This window comes from Rattus norvegicus, chromosome 7 (assembly GCF_021556685.1).
Source record: "Rattus norvegicus strain SHRSP/BbbUtx chromosome 7, alternate assembly SHRSP_T2T, whole genome shotgun sequence".
NCBI classification, from domain to species: Eukaryota; Metazoa; Chordata; class Mammalia; order Rodentia; family Muridae; genus Rattus; species Rattus norvegicus.
The window spans coordinates 135,440,342-135,460,355 of NC_141540.1; the positions used below are offsets into that span (position 1 = coordinate 135,440,342).

Below are 20,014 nucleotides of genomic sequence, written 5' to 3' on the forward strand. Positions count from 1 at the left end.
GCAGATGATATGATAGTATATTTAAGTGATCCCAAAAGTTCCACCAGAGAACTACTGAAGCTGATAAACAACTTCAGCAAAGTGGCTGGGTATAAAATTAACTCAAATAAATCAGTAGCCTTCCTCTACACAAAAGAGAAACAAGCCGAGAAAGAAATTAGGGAAATGACACCCTTCATAATAGACCCAAATAATATAAAGTACCTCGGTGTGACTTTAACCAAGCAAGTAAAAGATTTGTACAATAAGAACTTCAAGACTCTGAAGAAAGAAACTGAAGAAGACCTCAGAAGATGAAAAGATCTCCCATGCTCATGGATTGGCAGGATTAATACAGTAAAAATGGCCATTTTACCAAAAGCGATCTACAGATTCAATGCAATCCCCACCAAAATACCAATCCAATTCTTCAAAGAGTTAGACAGAACAATTTGCAAATTCATCTGGAATAACAAAAAACCCAGGATAGCTAAAACTATTCTCAACAATAAAAGGACTTCAGGGGCAATCACTGTCCCTGAACTCAAGCAGTATTACAGAGCAATAGTGATAAAAACTGCATGGTATTGGTACAGAGACAGACAGATAGGCCAATGGAACAGAATTGAAGACCCAGAAATGAACCCACACACCTATGGGCACTTGATTTTTGACAAAGGAGCCAAGACCATTCAATGGAAAAAAGAGCATTTTCAACAAATGGTGCTGGTTCAACTGGAGGTCAACATGTAGAAGAATGCAAATCGATCCATGCTTATCACCCTGTACAAAGCTTAAGTCCAAGTGGATCAAGGACCTCCACATCAAACCAGATACACTCAAACTAGTAGAAGAAAAACTAGGGAATCATCTGGAACACATGGGCACTGGAAAAAATTTCCTGAACAAAACACCAATGGCTTATGCTCTAAGATCAAGAATCGACAAATGGGATCTCATAAAACTGCAAAGCTTCTGTAAGGCAAAGGACACTGTGGTTAGGATAAAACGGCAACCAACAGATTGGGAAAAGATCTTTACCAATCCTACAACAGATAGAGGCCTTATATCCAAAATATACAAAGAACTCAAGAAGTTAGACCGCAGGGAGATAAATAACCCTATTAAAAATGGTGTTCAGAGCTAAACAAAGAATTCACAGCTGAGGAATGCCGAATGGCTGAAAAACACCAAAAGAAATGTTCAACATCTTTAGTCATAAGGGAAATGCAAATCAAAACAACCCTGAGATTTCACCTCACACCAGTGAGAATGGCTAAGATCAAAAACTCAGGTGACAACAAATGCTGGTGAGGATGTGGAGAAAGAGGAACACTCCTCCATTGTTGGTGGGATTGCAGACTGGTAAAACCATTTTGGAAATTGGACATTGAACTGCCTGAGGATCCAGCTATACCTCTCTTGGGCATATACCCACAAGATGCCCCAACATATAAAAAAGACACGTGCTCCACTATGTTCATAGCAGCCTTATTTATAATAGCCAGAAGCTGGAAAGAACCCAGATGCCCTTCAACAGAGGAATGGATACAGAAAATGTGGTACATCTACACAATGGAATATTACTCAGCTATCAAAAACAACGGCTTTATGAAATTCGTAGGCAAATGGTTGGAACTGGAAAATATCATCCTGAGTGAGGTAACCCAATCACAGAAAAACACACATGGTATGCACTCATTAATAAGTGACTATTAGCCCAAGTGCTTGAATTACCCTAGATGCATAGAACACATGAAACTCAAGATGGATGATCAAAATGTGAATGCTTCACTCCTTCTTTAAAAGGGGAACAAGAATACTTTTGGCAGGGAATAGAGAGGCAAAGATTAAAACAGACACAGAAGGAACACCCATTCAGAGCCTGCCCCACATGTGACCCATACATATACAGCCACCCAATTAGACAAGATGGATGAAGCAAAGAAGTGCAGGCAGACAGGAGCCAGATGTAGATCTCTCCCAAGAGACACAGCCAGAACACAGCAAATACAGAGGCGAATGCCAGCATCAAATCACTGAACTGAGAATAGGACCCCCGTTGAAGGAATCCAAGAAAGAACTGGAAGAGCTTGAAGGGGCTCGAGACCCCTTATGAACAACAATGCCAAGCAACCAGAGCTTCCAGGGACTAAGCCACTACCTAAAGACTATACATGGACTGACCCTGGACTCTGACCTCATAGGTAGCAATGAATATCCTAGTAAGAGCACCAGTGGAAGGGGAAGCCCTGGGTCCTGCTAAGACTGAACCCCCCAGTGAACGTGATTGTCAGGGGGAGGGCGGCAATGGGGGGAGGATTGGGAGGGGAACACCCATTATGAAGGGGAGGGGGAGGGATTAGGGGGATGTTTGCCCGGAGACCGGGAAAAGGAATAACATTCGAAATGTAAATAAGAAATACTCAAGTTAATAAAAAAAATAAAAAAATAGAACGTTTGGATTTAAATAAAATATAAGACTTACTATCGCACTGCTGGCTTTTACTGAGGATAATTTGTGTTCACTTAGGACATGCATGCTTTACTATACGTTTCTCTTAACGTTTAGATCAGAAATCAGTGTTATGTACCACATCTGGAGGGCACTATCATTTTTTATAGGTTTCTAACGGTTTTGTCATGGTTTTTTTTCTTCTTTTTCCAATCTCATTTGAATTCTACATGGTAAAAATATTTTCAGTCTATGTGGAATCATGTTTCAATTTCTCCATGTTTGACTTTTTGTCAAATGAAGTGAGTAACTGTACTTTATGAATAAGCTCCCATCCTAATGAGGGGTGCTAACCATCTGCCTAATGTTGTTGAATTCTCTTTATGCATAGGAACATCAGGATTTGATCTGAATGCCAATGGGATAGTGTTCTTTGAGAACACAGGTTTTATGATCTTATACTTATTATATGAAGTTATATCTGTCTAACTATAGAACCCTTTCCTCTAATGGTACTGTAGGGTCTTCGTTAGATAATTTTCTTTGTTGCTGCAAGTTTTACTTTTTGGGACTGATAGTTGAGCCAGGGTCTTGTGCCTAAGGAGACCCTCTCCCATTGGCTCTTAGCTTTCTTATTTTACTTATATTTGTTGTGTCGTTTTCAATTAGTTAACTTTCAGGGGAAAATTATTTTGTTAGAAACTATAAATTCACACAAACGTGTAATAAGTATTCCATATACTCATGTTAGTCTGATTAAAAGTGGGTTATAATTAATGCTCAACTGTGGTTGTCTAATTTAATTCAATCTTTCATATTCTTTACTCTAGTGATGTGAAATAAGTTTATGTTTAGTCAGGTTTTTAATATTAAAATGTTAAATATTAACTACATCTTTAAAGGAAATTACCACTGTGCTACTTTAGGCTCATTTAGTGTGTTACAGGGGTCTGCAGTGACAGAGGGCACATGAGGAGGAATAAATCTTTAATGGGCAAGGGTGATTATTTTCAAAGGCTGGCACTCTCCAAAGGTGACAGATGTTGATGTAATCTCTCACTGATCAAAGGAATCATCTGGTGTCCAAAATTAAACTAGACTGAAACCATCATGGAGTCCAATCCCTCACGATACACCTGCCAAATGACTCTTCAGTCTTGTCTGCACTGACAGGAGGCTGCCATCTCTTGAGCAAGCCCAATGTTGAAATGCCTTTGGTGTGTTACTCCATATATAAAATACTAACCAAGAGGGATGACGAGGACAGCACCACTGACCTAAATCTTAAGGCTTACAGGAAAGATAGGAGTTGGTGGCCCATGGAAAAGAAAGAATAGCTGGGCAGAGTGTTCAACACAAACATAGACAACTAAAACCTGATGGTGTGAGAGGAAGCAGAGTGGAAGATCAGGCATGGTGATCAAGAAGCTTACTGGTCAACCGTGTGATGCCTTGTAGACCAGGAGGGAGAGCTTTTAACACTGCAGGGGAAGAAATGATCATCGGAGGGGTTTCAATGAAGGGTGACGTGGTTACATTTAAATTTCAGTTAGGGCTGCTGTCAATGTGGAAGGTGTACTTCAGATAGGAAAGGCCAGCTGGAGCGTTGTTGGATCGTTTCACTAAGAACCAGTGAAAAACCAAATATGGGGAAGAGTGAGGTAATAGGGCTATTTCTTGAGCGGGGGGCGAGGGGGATGAATTCTACTGTGGATCTTTTGAACACGACCAAAGAGTGAAATCAGAAGTGGATCTAAGGAAGGCAAGAGGCTGGAGATGTGGGCAGCTTGTTTGTTGGGACAAGGATTAGGGGTCTGGAGTTTGTCTTTCTGTGCCGAGTTTGATTTTCCAGTGGTTCATTCAGGAGGAGGAAGGGCAGAAACGGAGGCAGAAAGGTCTCGGCTGGGACACAGATGCTGGGCTCTTGAGACTGGGTACGTTAGTGGGCTGTTATGAAGGCAAGTCTGGTGACGGACAGTGGGAGCATACCAAGTATGGGACACATAGAAAAAAGAGATCCCTAAATAAAATAGTCCCTGAGGATAGTCACAAACATGGGAAAGGGCGGAATGTTCTTGCTGTCAGGGAAGCCACGAAAGCACGACATTAAAAGCCCTTTGCCCTTCGCAGCCAAATTGTGTAGCAAATTAAAGCGCAGGGTATTTTTGTTTTCTGGAGTTGGTATTGGTGGGTGTCGTGAGCTTTTGCCAGGACAATTTCAGTATTGTGTTCACAGGGCAACTTAGGTTTTAGGGAGTGGGTGTGGTGGCCTTTTTCCCCCCTAAAATGACAAGGAGAATAGATGTAGTTTAAAGGCTTGAAGACAAGCAAGCATTGTTTTTAGTATTAAAGAGATTTTTTTGAGGCAGAGGAAGAAAGACGAGGAAAAGTGGGAGAGACTGGGGGGGGGGGAGAGAGAGAGAGAGAGAGAGAGGAGGATAGCTATGGCAAGTTCCTAAGAGAAGTACATTTTAAAAGGCATCAGGTGGGTCCCTTCTGAGAATAGTTTTGCATCCTCTGAGAAACAAGAGGAGGAAAAGGAATGGCCTTGAGGGTGGAGAGTGGATGAGTACCAGTGGGCAGGAAGTTAAGAGCAATCATGTTTAATGGCCGTTGTATCTCATTGGGTCTGGCATAAAGATATCCCTAGAGTAAAGAGGCTCCCTAAGAGCTCTGAGGTAAAAACCCAAATAGATGTTGAGGAGGATAGGAGGAGGCATTGGCAAGGACCGGGGCAGCCATTACTGCACGGCTGTGCTAGGTATCCTAGCTGGAATTGGAGATCATGGTTTATATCGTATGTCATTGCCAACCTAACGTGCTCCTCATAGCATTGTAACGGGACCGGTGGGAGCAGACTGTAGTTGTGAACTACAGATGGGGTTTTACAGAGGAAACGTAGAACATGTGTAGGCCATGCAGGGGATAAGGACATTGGGGAAACATCTAATAAGAGAATTGGAGTTTCAAGTCAAGTAGGAATCAACTGAGATAGGCAAGTAACTGATGTTTGAGGAGATATGAGGTGGAGGAGGTGTGGGCAGCTGGAGCACCACAGGGCTCTGGGGAGCAGCACAGAGGAAACAGAGCCTGTGCAGAGCCTGTGCGATAAGGCTTCGTTGTGTTCTGTCCGGTCAGGCCCACGTTTAAGAGATAGAACTGCCGGGCACCATGGTGTCTTAGCGCATTTTCCATTGCTGTTAAAAGAATACCTAAGGCGGGTGATTTATAAAGAGTGGAAATCATTTTGCTCCACGATCCTAGAGGCTGAGAAATCCCGGGGTACTGGAAGGCATTCCGGCTACTGTCGAGGAGTCAAACTGCAGCTCCTTCATTTCATAACAACCCATCTCGTGGTTACTAATCCGGTCTCGAGAGAATCAACCCAGTCCCCAGGTATTAAACTTCCGTAACAACTTAATCATCTCTCAAAGGCCACGTCTCGAAACCGTCGAAGTAGCACTAGAATGTCAACATGAATTTTCTGGAGTACCCAACCCTGTTCAGATCATGGCGCCGTGCCCGGGAACACAATGATAGACGAGGCAAAGAGGGCCTCTCACCTCAGTGCAGCGTCGTGGTGGCTAAAGCGCGCACAGAGCAGGCAGTGTGGTGTCAAGTTCGGGTCTTAGGTCTCCTGGGGCTGTGTTGTCTCAGGGAGGACGGTGCAGGCTGCAACTTTTCTTCTATAACTTGGCCACCTGTGTTCCATCCAGCAGAAATATTCCAGTGTGCACTCCTTCAGCTGTGAGTACAACGGAAGGTGAAGGAAATGACGTCGTCCTTTGGCTGTTTAGACTTCATTGTCACTTGCCTTCTTGCTGGTCAGATAACTCAGGCCGGGCGGTACTGAAATATGTATGGCTATGAAGACGTTAATTTCTCCCTTAGTTAAAGCCCCGGACATGGCAAAGAATTCTGTTCAAAGCACCGTCTCAAGAACTGGGGCAAGTAGTGACAACAGCGCTGGCAATTTTCAGATGGGTGTCCCCTGTTGCCAAAGCTTGTTGAACATCCCGGGACTAACTCTTCCATTTGTGTTCGCCGTTCTGTCTCTCCTGTCCTGCTGCCCGGGCAGTGATGTCGCCAAGGTTCTGGGCTCTACTATATTGTACGGGGAAGTCGTTTGCGGAACCTGTCAGTTGATGGCAGCCCGTGTTTCTGGCGTTTGGTGGTCACTGCTTGAGTGAATCTTGAAGTCGCTTCGGGGGGAGTTTTATGTGATTTGATTCCACAGGTGTGCCTCGTGTGTACTAACCCTGTTAACTGGCCATTTCACTCTGATGCGTCTTCTGCCCGGGGTGACTGCCAGACAAGTGAGCTTGGCGGTGACCCTGTAACGGGTCTGCCACATTTCCCTTTTTACTGACTCTGTATTATTTCAGTTATCACGATGTTTTTATTTGCAGAGCACTCCTAAATCACTATCATCATCATCACCACCACCACCACCACCACCACCACCACCACCACCACCACCACCACCACCACCACCACCACCATCATCATCATCATCATATTCTAAAAACCAGGCAGTTAGTGAATTTTTGACATAAAAAAGACATTGAAGAGGAAGTTTACATTTAGTCTTCTGGCCTGGATTCTGGTATCAAGTCCTCATCGACCAATCTAATCTGCCATTCCCTACCCCCAGCTAAAGTTTAGGGTAGGAGAATGTTTCTTAGTTTCCAAGTGACATCTAACATACCATGTTAACCAAAATAAACACGAGGGGAAAGTTTATAGTTAAATCTGACACATATATTTTTTTGTTTATAGACATGTGTATGTGGGTACCTGTGGAAGCCAGACTGAGGCATCAGATTCCCCAGCTGTTCTTGGTGGTTGTGAACCCCATGGCACGGGTGCTGAAAACCAAACTTGGGTTCTCTGGGAGAGCAGTAAGGGCTCGTACATGCTGAGCCACCTCTCTAGCCTAAAGTAGGTCTTAGCCGATCTTTTTTCTCTATAAGCTGTTTGCCTGTTCCCTGTAAGGTCATTTGAGGAGGAAACATTTGTCTGTTTTATATTGTTAAAAGGTTTTTTGTTGTTGTTGTTGTTCTTTTTTTTTTTTTTTTTTTGGTTCTTTTTTTCGGAGCTGGGGACCGAACCCAGGGCCTTGCGCTTCCTAGGTAAGCGCTCTACCACTGAGCTAAATCCCCAGCCCTGTTGTTGTTCTTTTGACACATATTTTTTTTAAAAAAAAACTCAGGTTTACTTTATTTAAAAGATATTTTATTTTAACCATGTGCATGTGTGAGTGCATAAAAGACACACACACAGACACACACACACACACGTGTACACACACATACAGAGAGAGAGAGAGAGAGAGAGAGAGAGAGAGAGAGAGAGAGAGAAAGAGAAAGAGAGAGAGAGACAGAATGGCCTGGTGCGAGCACACGGACTGAGCTAAGGTCTTCGATAGACGCACTCTGTGATCCTAACTGTGAGGCGTCTCCAGCCCTTTCCTCTTAACTGTGGTTCTACTGTCTGTACCATCTCCCTGCTCATTGATGACATAAGCCTTTGGAGGAACAGAAAGAACCACACCAAAGTTCTCTTCAGAGAGGCCTGGGTGCCCCACTGTCACTGTTTTCTTACTCTTGGTTTTTATTTGTAGGCAAAAAAACTAATTGTACTCATGTCTCAGAATACTTGTATTCATAAATTTAAATATTCTCTGGGACACTTCTGGTATTAATAATTTTTATTTCAGTGCTTATCCTGTTATATATTCCTTTCTATAAAAATGTAGCACTTTAACCTTATTTCTCTTTATATAATTTGTCTTTGTAAATTGGGATTCTGTGGGTGAGAATGGAAATTATATTTTCCAACAAGTCGTACTGCACTCTGTAACACACCCGTGATCCCCCTCACCCGTGGCTGTACAGCCTTTTAAGACTGAAGAGTAGAGCTGAGTCCTCTGTGTCTGATGACAGTGTCTTTGTTTTTCCTTGTCTTGTCTCTTAAGAAATTGTATCTTATGGTTTAGGATGGGTGTCTGGAAACAAAAGGAAACAATGTAGAACTGGCTCCCCCGCCCTCCACGCCCTCTTCAGCCTTAAGTAGTTTTAGTGTGAACCAAAAGCAAATTTATGAAATAAAATACAGCAAGGGTAGTGTTCTAATGTGTCCGCATGCCAGTGTGATAAATGACCCTGGGCAATAGATAACCCAGGGCAACGGATACCCCAGGGCAATCATTCACACATTAATACCACTCTCTAGAGGGGTACAGGTTATCTTGGACTTTATTCATGACTCTTCCTTCACCAAAAGCAGAAAGGCATTATATAATGTTTTTCCCCCACAGGTCCTCCTGTGGCTAAAGAAAAGCGAAGATACACGAGTTCCAAGTGCAATGCACATTGACCTGCAATATTTGTATTTCAGGTCAGTTGCTCCGGTTAAAAATGTTCCGTGAAGACCACGGGTCGTGGATGACGATGTTCTTCAGCACGATTCTGTTTCTCTTCATCTTCTCTCACATATACAACACAGTCCTTCTGATGGACGGGAACATGGGGTGAGTTATGGCGTGCTCCCCAACCCGTGTGCGAAATTCTCGGAACTCTCCCAGCATTTTAGTTGTTACAAACATGTAACTTAGCAGATACTGTGCCCTAAGTAGGGATAATTTGTGTTTGTCTTGTTTCAGATATTCAGAACCTTTCTTCCTTTTAGGAAGATAGAGGCATTTTATATCACTTAGGTTTTTTTTTTTTTTAAACTTTTTGTTTTTTGGTGTGGCTTTAAGGCCAATAACAATTTTATTATAGCGTAAGAGTTCAGTGTTCTACCATGCCTGGCTTAATAAAGGTCTTGGATACTTTGATTCTGGTAGCCTTTTTTGTTTATTTGTTTGCTTTTATTTGAGACATGGTCTAGGTGTGTAGTCCTGGCTGCTTTTGAACTCATGATCCATGTCTGGTGTGGTAGCATAAAACAAGCAGTCAAGCTTTTCTGACAGTTTCCACAGAGAGAAGCTGAGTCCCATTTAAAGGCAGTCTCCCAGGATTAAATGCAGACTGTGACCATGCTTAGCATATCCCAGCAGAAGGGAGGTCTGCTGATACCTGCTTTGTTGATTTTCTATCAACTTTCCCCAGCTTTTTATTGCATACCAAAGCACAGAGGTCGGACTTACAGCACGGTGCCCACTAGCTTTGCTTTGCTGGGTTTTAAAAGCAGAACACTGCAAGACTGGTCCAGCTGGTTTGTTTACAATTAAGTTTTAAAGGCAGTACATTGAAGACTAGTTGAGCTTAAAATCTTAAAGAATTTACGAACTACTGGCAAGAAGTAGTTGTGTTGTGTTGATTCTGAGATAATTACTAGGGGAGGTGTTCATCTACTCTCCTCACAAGATTATGGCCTCTGCCCCTAAGTTACAGATTTGCTGAGATTTCTACCAATGACTACAGTGGGAGGCAGTTTGGATATTGTATGTAGATGTTGGCTGCCACTGTTGAGTGCTGAGAGAGAAGACCATTTTAACATCTTATTTTCTCCCACTGTAAAGGGGCTGAGTGGTAATAGAAAAGCACATATTTTGCACCGTACTTCATAGTAGCAAAATCCATGAATGATTCTAGGTCAAATGTTTGGGCCTAAGAATACCGCTAGAAATGTGGTGTGATTATGTCCTGTACCCAAATAATGCCACCAACAGTGGGTTGATTTTTGATGATGGAGTTATAGGAGCTCCTTGTGTTCCTCAAAATAGTCCTCAGATTTTGATCCCGTGGTAACAGTAGGTAGTGAGAGCTTGAACTCACTAAGGCAGCCAGAGGCCTCTCGGCAAGAGGCTTGTGTGCTTTCAAGGCACTGGAAGGAGCCTGATATGGTAACACCGGCTTGTCATCCCAAGCACTTGGGAGTCCGAGGTTGGAAAACTTTGTTTTTACAGGGTGCTGATAAGGTCTGTGTAAAGGATATGAATGAAGATAGAGAGATAGATTTAAAATTAGTACATTGAATTCAGTAACATGTAACCCCGAGCACAGAGTAAAACGGTCAGCAGCCACATCGAAAGAATCCTAGAGAGAGCGCAGAGCTGCTGAGAGCTTTGATCAGGCACGAGTCATCTCAGTCCAAACCTCACACGGAGACTGCGCAATAGGGACTTTGACCGTCTCCAGTTTATGGATCAAGACATTAAGGATTGCCCAAAGTTGAATTCTAATTAACTCCTCACTCAAAGTGAATTCTAAGAACCCATCCCTGAAAGGATAGCACAGAACCCTGTCTGCCTTTTCTGTGGGTTAATTTCCCAAGCTGACTTTGGTAATGGAGGGAAATAGAAGGCGTGTGTAGTAGCTAAGCTAAGGTTTACAATTTACACACAGTGTCCTACCTTAACTGAGGTCCCCTTTATTCTCAGATCGAGTGCACTATTAGAGACTATGGAATATTTGAACTCTTGTGTGACCCTTGAACTCTTCCGTGATCACATTGGCCAGAAGAGAGCCTTCTACTGAGAGGATGTCTTAAAAAATGTCATTAAAAAAATACACAGCAACAGAGAAATGGCTTTGATTCACTAAGCAAATGGCCATCTGCGAGTAGCGTGGCCAGCTTCGATCACGTGACCAACCGAGCGCTTCAAGGCTGGCTGTGAGTCTGGTGGATAAGTCAGTTCCTAGGGAAAAGGACATTGGTGTACTTCTGGGTTCTCCAGGAGGCACAAGTACCTGGTGCATTGTTTAATCCTGCGTAGGGCAGGACGTGATGGCACGAGGTGAGGAGAGGTACAAGGGCGTGAGGACACCACAGGTGCCTGATGTGTGCGGGGCATTGCTGCTCATACAGAGCACTGTGGGCTTCTGCACAGTGGCTCAGTTTTGCACGGAGGCTTCCAATCTGCTCTGGCGTAGAGCTGCTTCTGAAGACACTGACCTAGAGCAGCTCTTCCCAGCCTTCGGATCTCCACCCCTGGAGGTGTCAAAGTGACCCTTTCACAGGGGTCACCAGAGGCCATTTGCAAACATACAGATTTACATTACATTTCATAAAAGCAAAATGATGGTTGTGAAGTAGCAGTGAAAATAACTTTATGGTTGGAGGTCAACACATATTAGGAACCGTTTTTAAGGGTTGCAGCATTAACAAGGTTGAGAACCACTGGCTTAGATCCATTCCCAAAGTGTTTCTTGAACCCAGGAAACATTAGAACTGTGTTCGTACCTTTGGGACTTTCTTTCCAGACTGGATGCTTCAGGACTACAATATATGTTGAAGACCTGTATGGTTTTAGAGATTAAAAACAAAACCCAAACAAACCAAAAAAACTCAACCAACCAACCAACTAACCAACCCCAAACCAAACCAAACCAAAATGGTAGGGAAGGATATTTCCCAGCCCTGTGTGCTTTAAACATTTTCCGAGTCAGAATTGAGTGTCAATTTAGTATAAGCTGAGGCCCGTGATCCCTGGGTACTGAGAACAAGTCCTGGCCAGAACTGACTTGATAGGAGGTAAATTACGAGGCTCCTGTTTTCACCCAGTTCCATCCTGAGGCAGACACAAACTCCTAAGGCTTTAGACGTCTTTGGGGAATGAACTAAAATGAAGACAAAGGGCGATGAGCTTCCTGGACCCAAAGGGCAGAGCCTCAGACGATCGCATTTCCCAGAACCGGGGAGGCATCTCCGTGCAGTTTACTCTCTTTCCACTCAAACACCGCTCAGCTCGGAAACGCTGACTTAAAGACAAGCCGAGGCCCCTTCCCGAGAATGCTGGAGGTGCTTGGTGAGAGTCCCAGGTTTGCCTGTAGCATTTTATAAGCAATTTCTTTTCCCACAGTGGGGTGGACGCAATCATCTCTCCTGTTGTACAAACCACAGAACTGTTGCAAAATACAACACAGCCAGATGGATTTTAAAACATGTGTAAGGGTTGGGGATTTAGCTCAGTGGTAGAGCGCTTGCCTAGCAAGCGCAAGGTTCTGGGTTCGGTCCCCAGCTCCGAAAAAAGAAAAGAAAAGAAAAGAAAAACAAAAACAACAACAAAAAAAAAAAACAGGTGTAGCCAAGCTTATCTTGAGGTAGGACAGAGCAAGAGGGAAACTACAGAACCTGGATACCAGACAGGAAGCCTGTGAGTAGTGCTCCAGGCAGGGACTTAGAGACTCGATTCTCAGTCTTGGGCGGAGACCAGAACTGAGGATTTAGGGTGTGTGCTGGCTGGTTTTATATCAATTTAACACAAACTAGAGTCATCTGAGAAGAGGGAATCTTGACTGAGAAAAACACCTCCATAAGATAAGGCTGGAGGCAAAACCATAGGGGATTTTCTTAACAGTGACTGACAGAAGAGGGCCCAGCCTATTATGGGTGGGGACATCCTGGGCTGGTGGTGCTGGGTTCTATAAGAAAGCAGGCTGAGCAAACCATAGAGAATAAGCCAGTGAGCAGCATCCCTCCATGGCCTCTGCATCAGCTCCTGCCTCCAGGTTCCTGCCCTGTGTGAGTTTCCACCTTGGCCATCTTCAATGATGAACTCTGATATGCTAGACTAAGTGAAAAAGAAAACTTTCTCAAGTTGCCTTTGGCTATGGTGTTTCCTCACAGCCATAGAAACCCTGACTAACACAGGTTGGGAGTGAGAAATTAGAAGTCCTATTGGTGAAAGATTCTGCACGGGGAGACAGAAAGAGCGAAATGGTGTGTGTGTGTGCTGATACAGCCGGGCACCAGGAAGGATGTCCAACCTGTGCTTTAGCATAGTAGGTGCACATTTTCCGCCATTGGTGTAGCTATCTTTTAGGGGAGATAAGGAGAAAACACTCAAAGAAAAAGGAGAGTAGCACTAATTTGCACCAGAGAGAGAGAGAGAGAGAGAGAGAGAGAGAGAGAGAGAGAGAGAGAGAGAGAGAGAGAGATGGCAGCTGCAGCAGCCCAATGGTGTGCATTGTACTGAAGAAAGGTGCTTTGTTTACACACAGGACCAAGCCCTATAAAAAGCAGCAATGAAGAGAGATGTGCTCCAACGTCCAGGCCAGCATCTTAATGATTAGAAAACTGAGCAGGAAGCAAAAGGTTGCTAGGATGTTCAGTGTTTGGATACTTTAATCACCCCCTTCCCCCCCACTTCTTTTAAATTTTATATCCCGATTGCAGCTGGTCCCTCCTGGTATCCCCTGGCCCCTCACTCAGTCCCTGCTCCCTTCCCTCCCCTCCTCCTCCTCTAAGAGGCTGGAGGTCCCACTGGGTGTCCCCCTAACCAGGCACATCAACACTCTGCAGGATTAGGTGCATCCTCTCCCACTGAGGCCCTGTGTCCAGTCCATGTATGTTCTTTGGTTAGAGGTTTAACCTCTGAGAGCTCCCAAGGGTCCAGGTTAGTTGATTCTGTTGGTCTTCCTGGAGAGTTCCTATCCCCTTTAGGGCTGCAATTCTTCCTCCAACTCTCCCATAAGAGCCCCCGAGCTCCATCCAATATTTGTCTGTGGGTCTCTGCATCTGTTTCCGTCAGCTGCTGGGTGGAGTCTCTCAGAGGACAGTCAGACTTGGGTCCTGTCTGCAAGCGTAACAGAGGATCACTAACAGTGTCCGGGATTGGTGCTTGCCCACGGGATGGGTCTCAAGTTGGGCTGGTTATTGGTTGGCCATTCCCTCAGTCTTTGCTCCATCCCCTGTCTCTGCATTTCTTGTAGACAAAGTATGTTTGGGGTTGAAAGTTTTGTGGGTCGGTTGGTGTCCCTGTTGCTCCGATGGGGCTCTTGTCTGATTACAGCAGGTGGCCTCTTCAGGTTTCACATCCTAACTGCTGTGAGTCTCAGCTAAGGTCACCTGAATGATTCCTGGGAGTCTCCCTGATCCCAGGTCTCTGGCATGTGAGACGTCCCCTTCCCCATCCCTGCCAGCTGCAGATTTCCATTAATTCTCTGGCCCTCTCTTCTGACCCTCCCCACCTGATCTTGCGCCACTCCCATTCCTGTTTCTGTCCCCCCCCAGCCCCCTCCCTCCATCTGCTCCTATGACTATTTTGTTTCCCCTTCTAAGTGAGATTCAAGCCTCCTTGCCTGGGCCTTCCTTCTTGTTTAGCTTCTTCGGTTCTGCGGGGTGTAGTGTGGGTGTCCTGTGCTTTATGGCTAATAGCCACTTATAAGTGACTATATACCATGCACGTTCTTTGGGGACTGGGTTACCTCACTCGGGATGATATTCTCAAGTTCCATCCATTTGCCTGGAAAATTCACGATATATTTGTTTTTAATGGCTGAATAGTATTCCACTGTGTAAATGAACCACATTTTCTCTATCCATTCTCCAGTCGAGGGACATTTAGTTTATTTCCAATTTCTGGCTATTACCAATAAAGCTACTATGAACATAGTGGAGCAAGTGTTCCTGTGGTATAGTGTGGCATCCTTTGGATATATGCCCTTCAGTGGCATAACTGGGTCTTGAGGTAGAAGCAGTCCCAGTTTTCTGACAAACCATCAAATTCATTTCCAAAGTGTTTGTACAAGGTTGCACTCCCTCCAACAGTAGAGGGGTGTCTCCTTTTCTCCACATCCTTGCCAGCATGAACTAGCACTTGAGTTTTTGATCTTAGCCATTCTGATAGGTATAAGACAGAATCTCAGGGTCATTTTGATTTGCATTTTAACCAGAGAATTCCTACAACTGATAAACACCTTCAGCAAAGCGTCTGGATACAAAATTAACTTAGGAAAAAAAAACCAGTAGCCTCCCTTTATACAAATGATAAACAGGCAGAGAAAAATTAGGGAACCAATGATCATTTTTAAAATTTCCATGAATAATATAAAAACATCTTGGTGTAATTCTAACCAAGTGAGAATGAAAGACCCTGTATGACAAAAACTCCAAGTGGAAGAAGAAGGAACTTGTAGAAGGTCTCCGAGATGGAAAGCCCTCCCAGGCTCACGGATCAGTAGGATCAACTACACTGGAAATGGCCATCGTACCTAAAGCAATCTACAGATCTCATGCGGTTCCCACCAAAATTCCAACACAACTCTTTACAGAGCTTGAAATAGCAATTCTCATGTGGTAAAACAAAAATCCAGGATAGGGAAAACAATCTTGAACAATAAAATAACTTCTGGAGTTATCACCATTCCTGACCTCAGTACAGAATAGCAGTGACAAAACCAGAATGGGACTTAGTGATATAGGGACAGAATAGAAGACCCAGCAATAACCCCACAGACCCATGAACACTTGATTTTTGACAAAGAAGGCAAAGCCATGCAATGGGGGAGAAAAAGAAAGCATCTTCAACAAATGGTGCTGGTCTAACTGGATGTCTGCAGGTAGGATGCAAATTGATTTGTCACCCTGCACAAAGCTCAAGTCCAAGTGGATGGAAGACCTCAATGGAAAAGCAGATACGCTGAATCTAATAGAGCAGGAAGTGTTGTAGCCTTGAGCACATTGGCCCAGGGGACAAGAATAGAACACCAGTGGCTCAGGCACTAAGGTCAAGAACTGATAAATGGGACCTCATGAAACTGAAAAGCTTCAAGCTTTTTGAAGACCATCTTAGCAACAGAATTTTATACCAAAAAGAGCCACTGGAGGGCAGCAAAAGACATGTTTTCAGTGCTGGTTGTTAAAGGCAGTAGGATTTGTGTTTCTCTCCCAGGGAAAGAGAGAAGAGGAATGCTTAGAAGACGATGGGGGTGGGGGTGGGGCTATACCCAGAGTGTGTGGTGTGCACATAACAGTGCTCTCACAGCTAACACACACGAACAAGGCGCTTCTAACAGCGGAGAAACAAGCAAGCAAAACGGGGAAGTCTGCTCTTTCCTAAGTTTCCGAAACATGCTGTTGACATTTTTGTCTGTTTTATTTAATTAAGAGAAGTAATTAAGAGAAGTTCTCTTAATTAAAATTATTAAAATTAAAATGCAATTACCCCTCTCTTCTCTTCTTTCAAACCCTTCCATTCCCTCACTCCTCCAATTGATGGTCTCATTTTCTTTATTATTGTGTGTGTGTGTGTGTGTGTGTGTGTGTGTATACATACACACACATATATAGATATATGTGTGTGTGTGTATACATATATATATACACATACATATATATATGTGTGTGTGTATGTGTATACATATATATATATACACATACATATATATGTGTGTGTGTATGTGTATACATATATATATATATAACATACATATGTATACACACACATAAATATATATGCCACCTGCTGAGTCTGTGTGGTGTTGCCTGTGTATATGATTTTAGGGGTGAACACTTGGTATTAGATATCCAGTTGGGATGCTTACCCTAGAAGAAGCTAATTCTCTCTCCCTCAGCATTCTTTAATTGCCTATAGCTCTTAAGATGTCTAGGGCACGGGATTCCTTAGGTTTTCCTCTTGTGTTAGAATGTCTACTTATACTGTGCAGGTCTTGGGTAGGCATTCAAGTGGTTGAAGTATATATGGGAGCAACCTCCCTGTCATTTCTAGGAGTGATAGCATCACAAGAGGTTTTCTGGCCTGGCTTGTGTAACTTTTGTGTGCATATCTGTTACGTGTGCATCCCGCAGGCGCTCAAAGAGGCCAGAGGTATTGGCTCCGTTGATCTGGAGTTACTGTGAACCTGCTTGACTATGAGTGTTAGAAACTGAATTCGGATACCCAGTAAAAGCAGTTTGGGACTTTTCTTGAACCATCTTCCTGGGGCCCCAGGGGGCGTTTTGATGAAATTTACATAGCAAACTCTACCTCAAGTGAATTTGTGTGATGTGCTTGGCCCTCGTTATGATCCAGCTACAGGCTCTTGTGACAATATCTACGAACATGTGAGTGCCAATATGTTCACGTTTGTAGATTTATTCCAGCCTTACAAAAGCAAATACTGTGCCTACCCCTGAAGAAACCAGGCACCCACCCTCATAAAATGCTCACTGTGAACAAGAACGCTTTCCTCAGAAGCGCGCTGTGTAGAGCGGGCTGCTAAGCAGATGTGTGTAGAGTTGATCACAAAGAAAATCTTCAGATTTTTTTTTTTTTGCCTTTTCCAGGTAGTATAAAAAATATGTACTAATATATAAATTGGGATTAAATATAAGTTAGAGCTGTGGGGGGGGGTGACTGTGATGTAGGACTTTGAAACTCTTCATGTGTGTGGTATAACAAAGAAACCAGAAGTGCTGGCACAGTGGGGGTGCGATAGCCCCTCCTCCTCCTTTTACCTCCTTCCTGGGATGCTTTCCTGAGGAACTACATGGAGACCTAACCTGCTTAGTGTCCTGGGGGGCCCCCTGGAGGAGGAGAGAAATGACAAGAGCAACTGACTAGGGTGGGAAGGAGGAGAAAGCACTTGAAGTGGACACTTCTGAGCCTCAGATTCATGTGGCTGTGTCTAGAGAGGCAACCCAAACAAGCAAGAATGACCAAGAAAGATAGACGGGAGACAGTGAGGACCCGGATGCAGGGAGAGATCATCCAGGGTCTCCTGCTGCTTAGATTCCAAGCACACCTGACCTGCTTCAGCCCTGAGACTCTTCTGTGTCTGTTTTCTCATAGAATGATTGGTGCTCTGTCCAGCATCTCACCTGTCATACTGTCCTACCAGGAAAGACTCTACCTCACAGCTTCAGTTTCTCTCCTCAGAGGTGTGGGTGTCAGTGCCTATCGCCCAAGGCTGAATCACCCTTTAATGAGAAAAACTCATTAAAAACTCAGGGAGAACTTTTGATTCAGGCAGAATTTGCTTTTCCAAGTTTCCTATACTTTTTTAAAAGTCTCAGAAGGCTGTGTGTGTGTGTGTGTGTGTGTGTGTCTGTATGTGTGTGTATGTGTGTATCTGTGTGTGTGTATGTGTAACTCTGTGTGTGTGTATGTCTGTGTATGTCTGTATGTGTGTGTATGTGTGTGCGTGTGTGTGTATGTGTGTGTATATGTGTATCTGTGTGTGTATGTGTAACTCTGTGTGTGTGTATGTCTGTGTATGTCTGTATGTGTGTGCGTGTGTGTATGTGTGTGTATATGTGTATCTGTGTGTGTGTATGTGTAACTCTGTGTGTGTCTGTGTATGTCTGTGCGTGTGTGTGTGTCTGTGTATGTCTGTATGTGTGTGTATGTGTGTGCGTGTGTGTGTATGTTTGTGTATCTGTGTGTGTGTATGTGTAACTATGTGTATGTATGTCTGTATATGTCTGTATGTGTGTGTATGAGTGTGTATGTGTAACTCTGTGTGTGTATGTGTAACTCTGTGTGTGTATGTGTAACTCTGTGTGTGTGTGTATGTGTAACTCTGTATGTGTAACTCTGTGTGTGTGTATGTGTAACTCTGTGTGTGTATGTGTAACTCTGTGTGTGTTTGTTTGTGTGTGTATGTGTGTGTGAGTGTATGTGTGTTTGTGTGTGTGTTTGTGTGTGTATGTGTGTGTGTTTGTGTGTGTATGTGTGTGTGTTTGTGTGTGTGTGTGTGTGTAGCTGGTTCATTTATTAAGCACACTTATTTCTCTTGCTGAGGGCCCAGGTTCGATTCCCAGCATCTACATGGCAGCATAACCGTGTGGCACTCCTGTTCCAGGGAATGCAATGCCCCTTTATGGTTCCTGTGGGCACCAGGTGCACTGGTGTACACGGATGCTCAGAGGCTGGGAGTCAATGCTGACTGCCTTTCTCATTCACTGTCCACATTAAGTTTTGAGACAAGGTCTCCTCACTGAACCTGAAACTCACCGATTCCTCCAGGCTGGCTGGCTAGCAAGCCCTTGTCTCCACCTCCTGGGCACTGGGATTACAGGTTTGTGCCTCTGTACACAACATTTTATGGATGCTGGGAATCAGGACCCGGTGCTGAGACTTGAGCATTAAGCACTTTATTAACTGAGCCATCTCCTCAGTCTCCTCCTTACCGTTTTTTTAAAAATGCTTTTAAGCCACAGATAAAACTCACTTAGGCTTATGGAGTACGTAGCGATATTTGATGAGGGATCTCGTCACTCCTCATCTAAAGCAGGGCCAGGAGCCAGGTATACATTTTACTCTCAAGCACAGTGATCTTTGTTTGTGGAAAATTGGTTGGCCAGCTACCATCTTGTATTGGAGGCTTCCTGCTGAGGAAGAAATGTCTGTCTGTCTGTCTGTGTTTATTTGTCTTTAGGAGTGCTAAGTCTCTTTGGAGAAATGGTGAGAAAAAAGTTAAATGGTCTTCACGAACCCTTGGCTTCTTGTATGTTGAGTCGTGATAGACGTAAGCCCAGTAAATACTATTGACTTGAGTTGTGATGAATTAAGACCTCCCTCTCTATTTCCCACAGTACTTAATAGAGCACGGGAGTTAGGATGAGGCGAGGGTGGGGGCCTTGGCCTGGCTGGGAGGCTTCGCTGGGCAGCGGATGCATGGCAGGCTGCAAACTCTGCCAGAGTGGTGCTTTAAATAATTTGTTGGCTTCATTCTTAATTAGGCTAAATACTGACTGGCTGGTACAATTAATTCACGATAATAGCAACATTCATTATTGAGGCCGGGAGTAAGGGCTCACGCTGGTGTCTGAGACTGGGCTGCTGAGCTGAGAAGTGGATTGAAGGGCTCAGCCTGGTCAATAGAGTTGGTACTGCAGGGCACAGAG

At 44.0% G+C, this 20,014-nt stretch overlaps 1 protein-coding gene across 1 annotated transcript in view; it reads left to right on the top strand.

The window, feature by feature from the left end:
* The window catches only part of Tmem117 (transmembrane protein 117), a 468,392-nt gene that overhangs the window by 76,301 nt on the left and 372,077 nt on the right, over nt 1-20,014 (top strand). Inside the window, 1 exon segment of the mRNA NM_001271239.1 lies at nt 8,834-8,966. Within this exon segment, the coding sequence (NP_001258168.1) occupies nt 8,834-8,966 (133 nt within the window).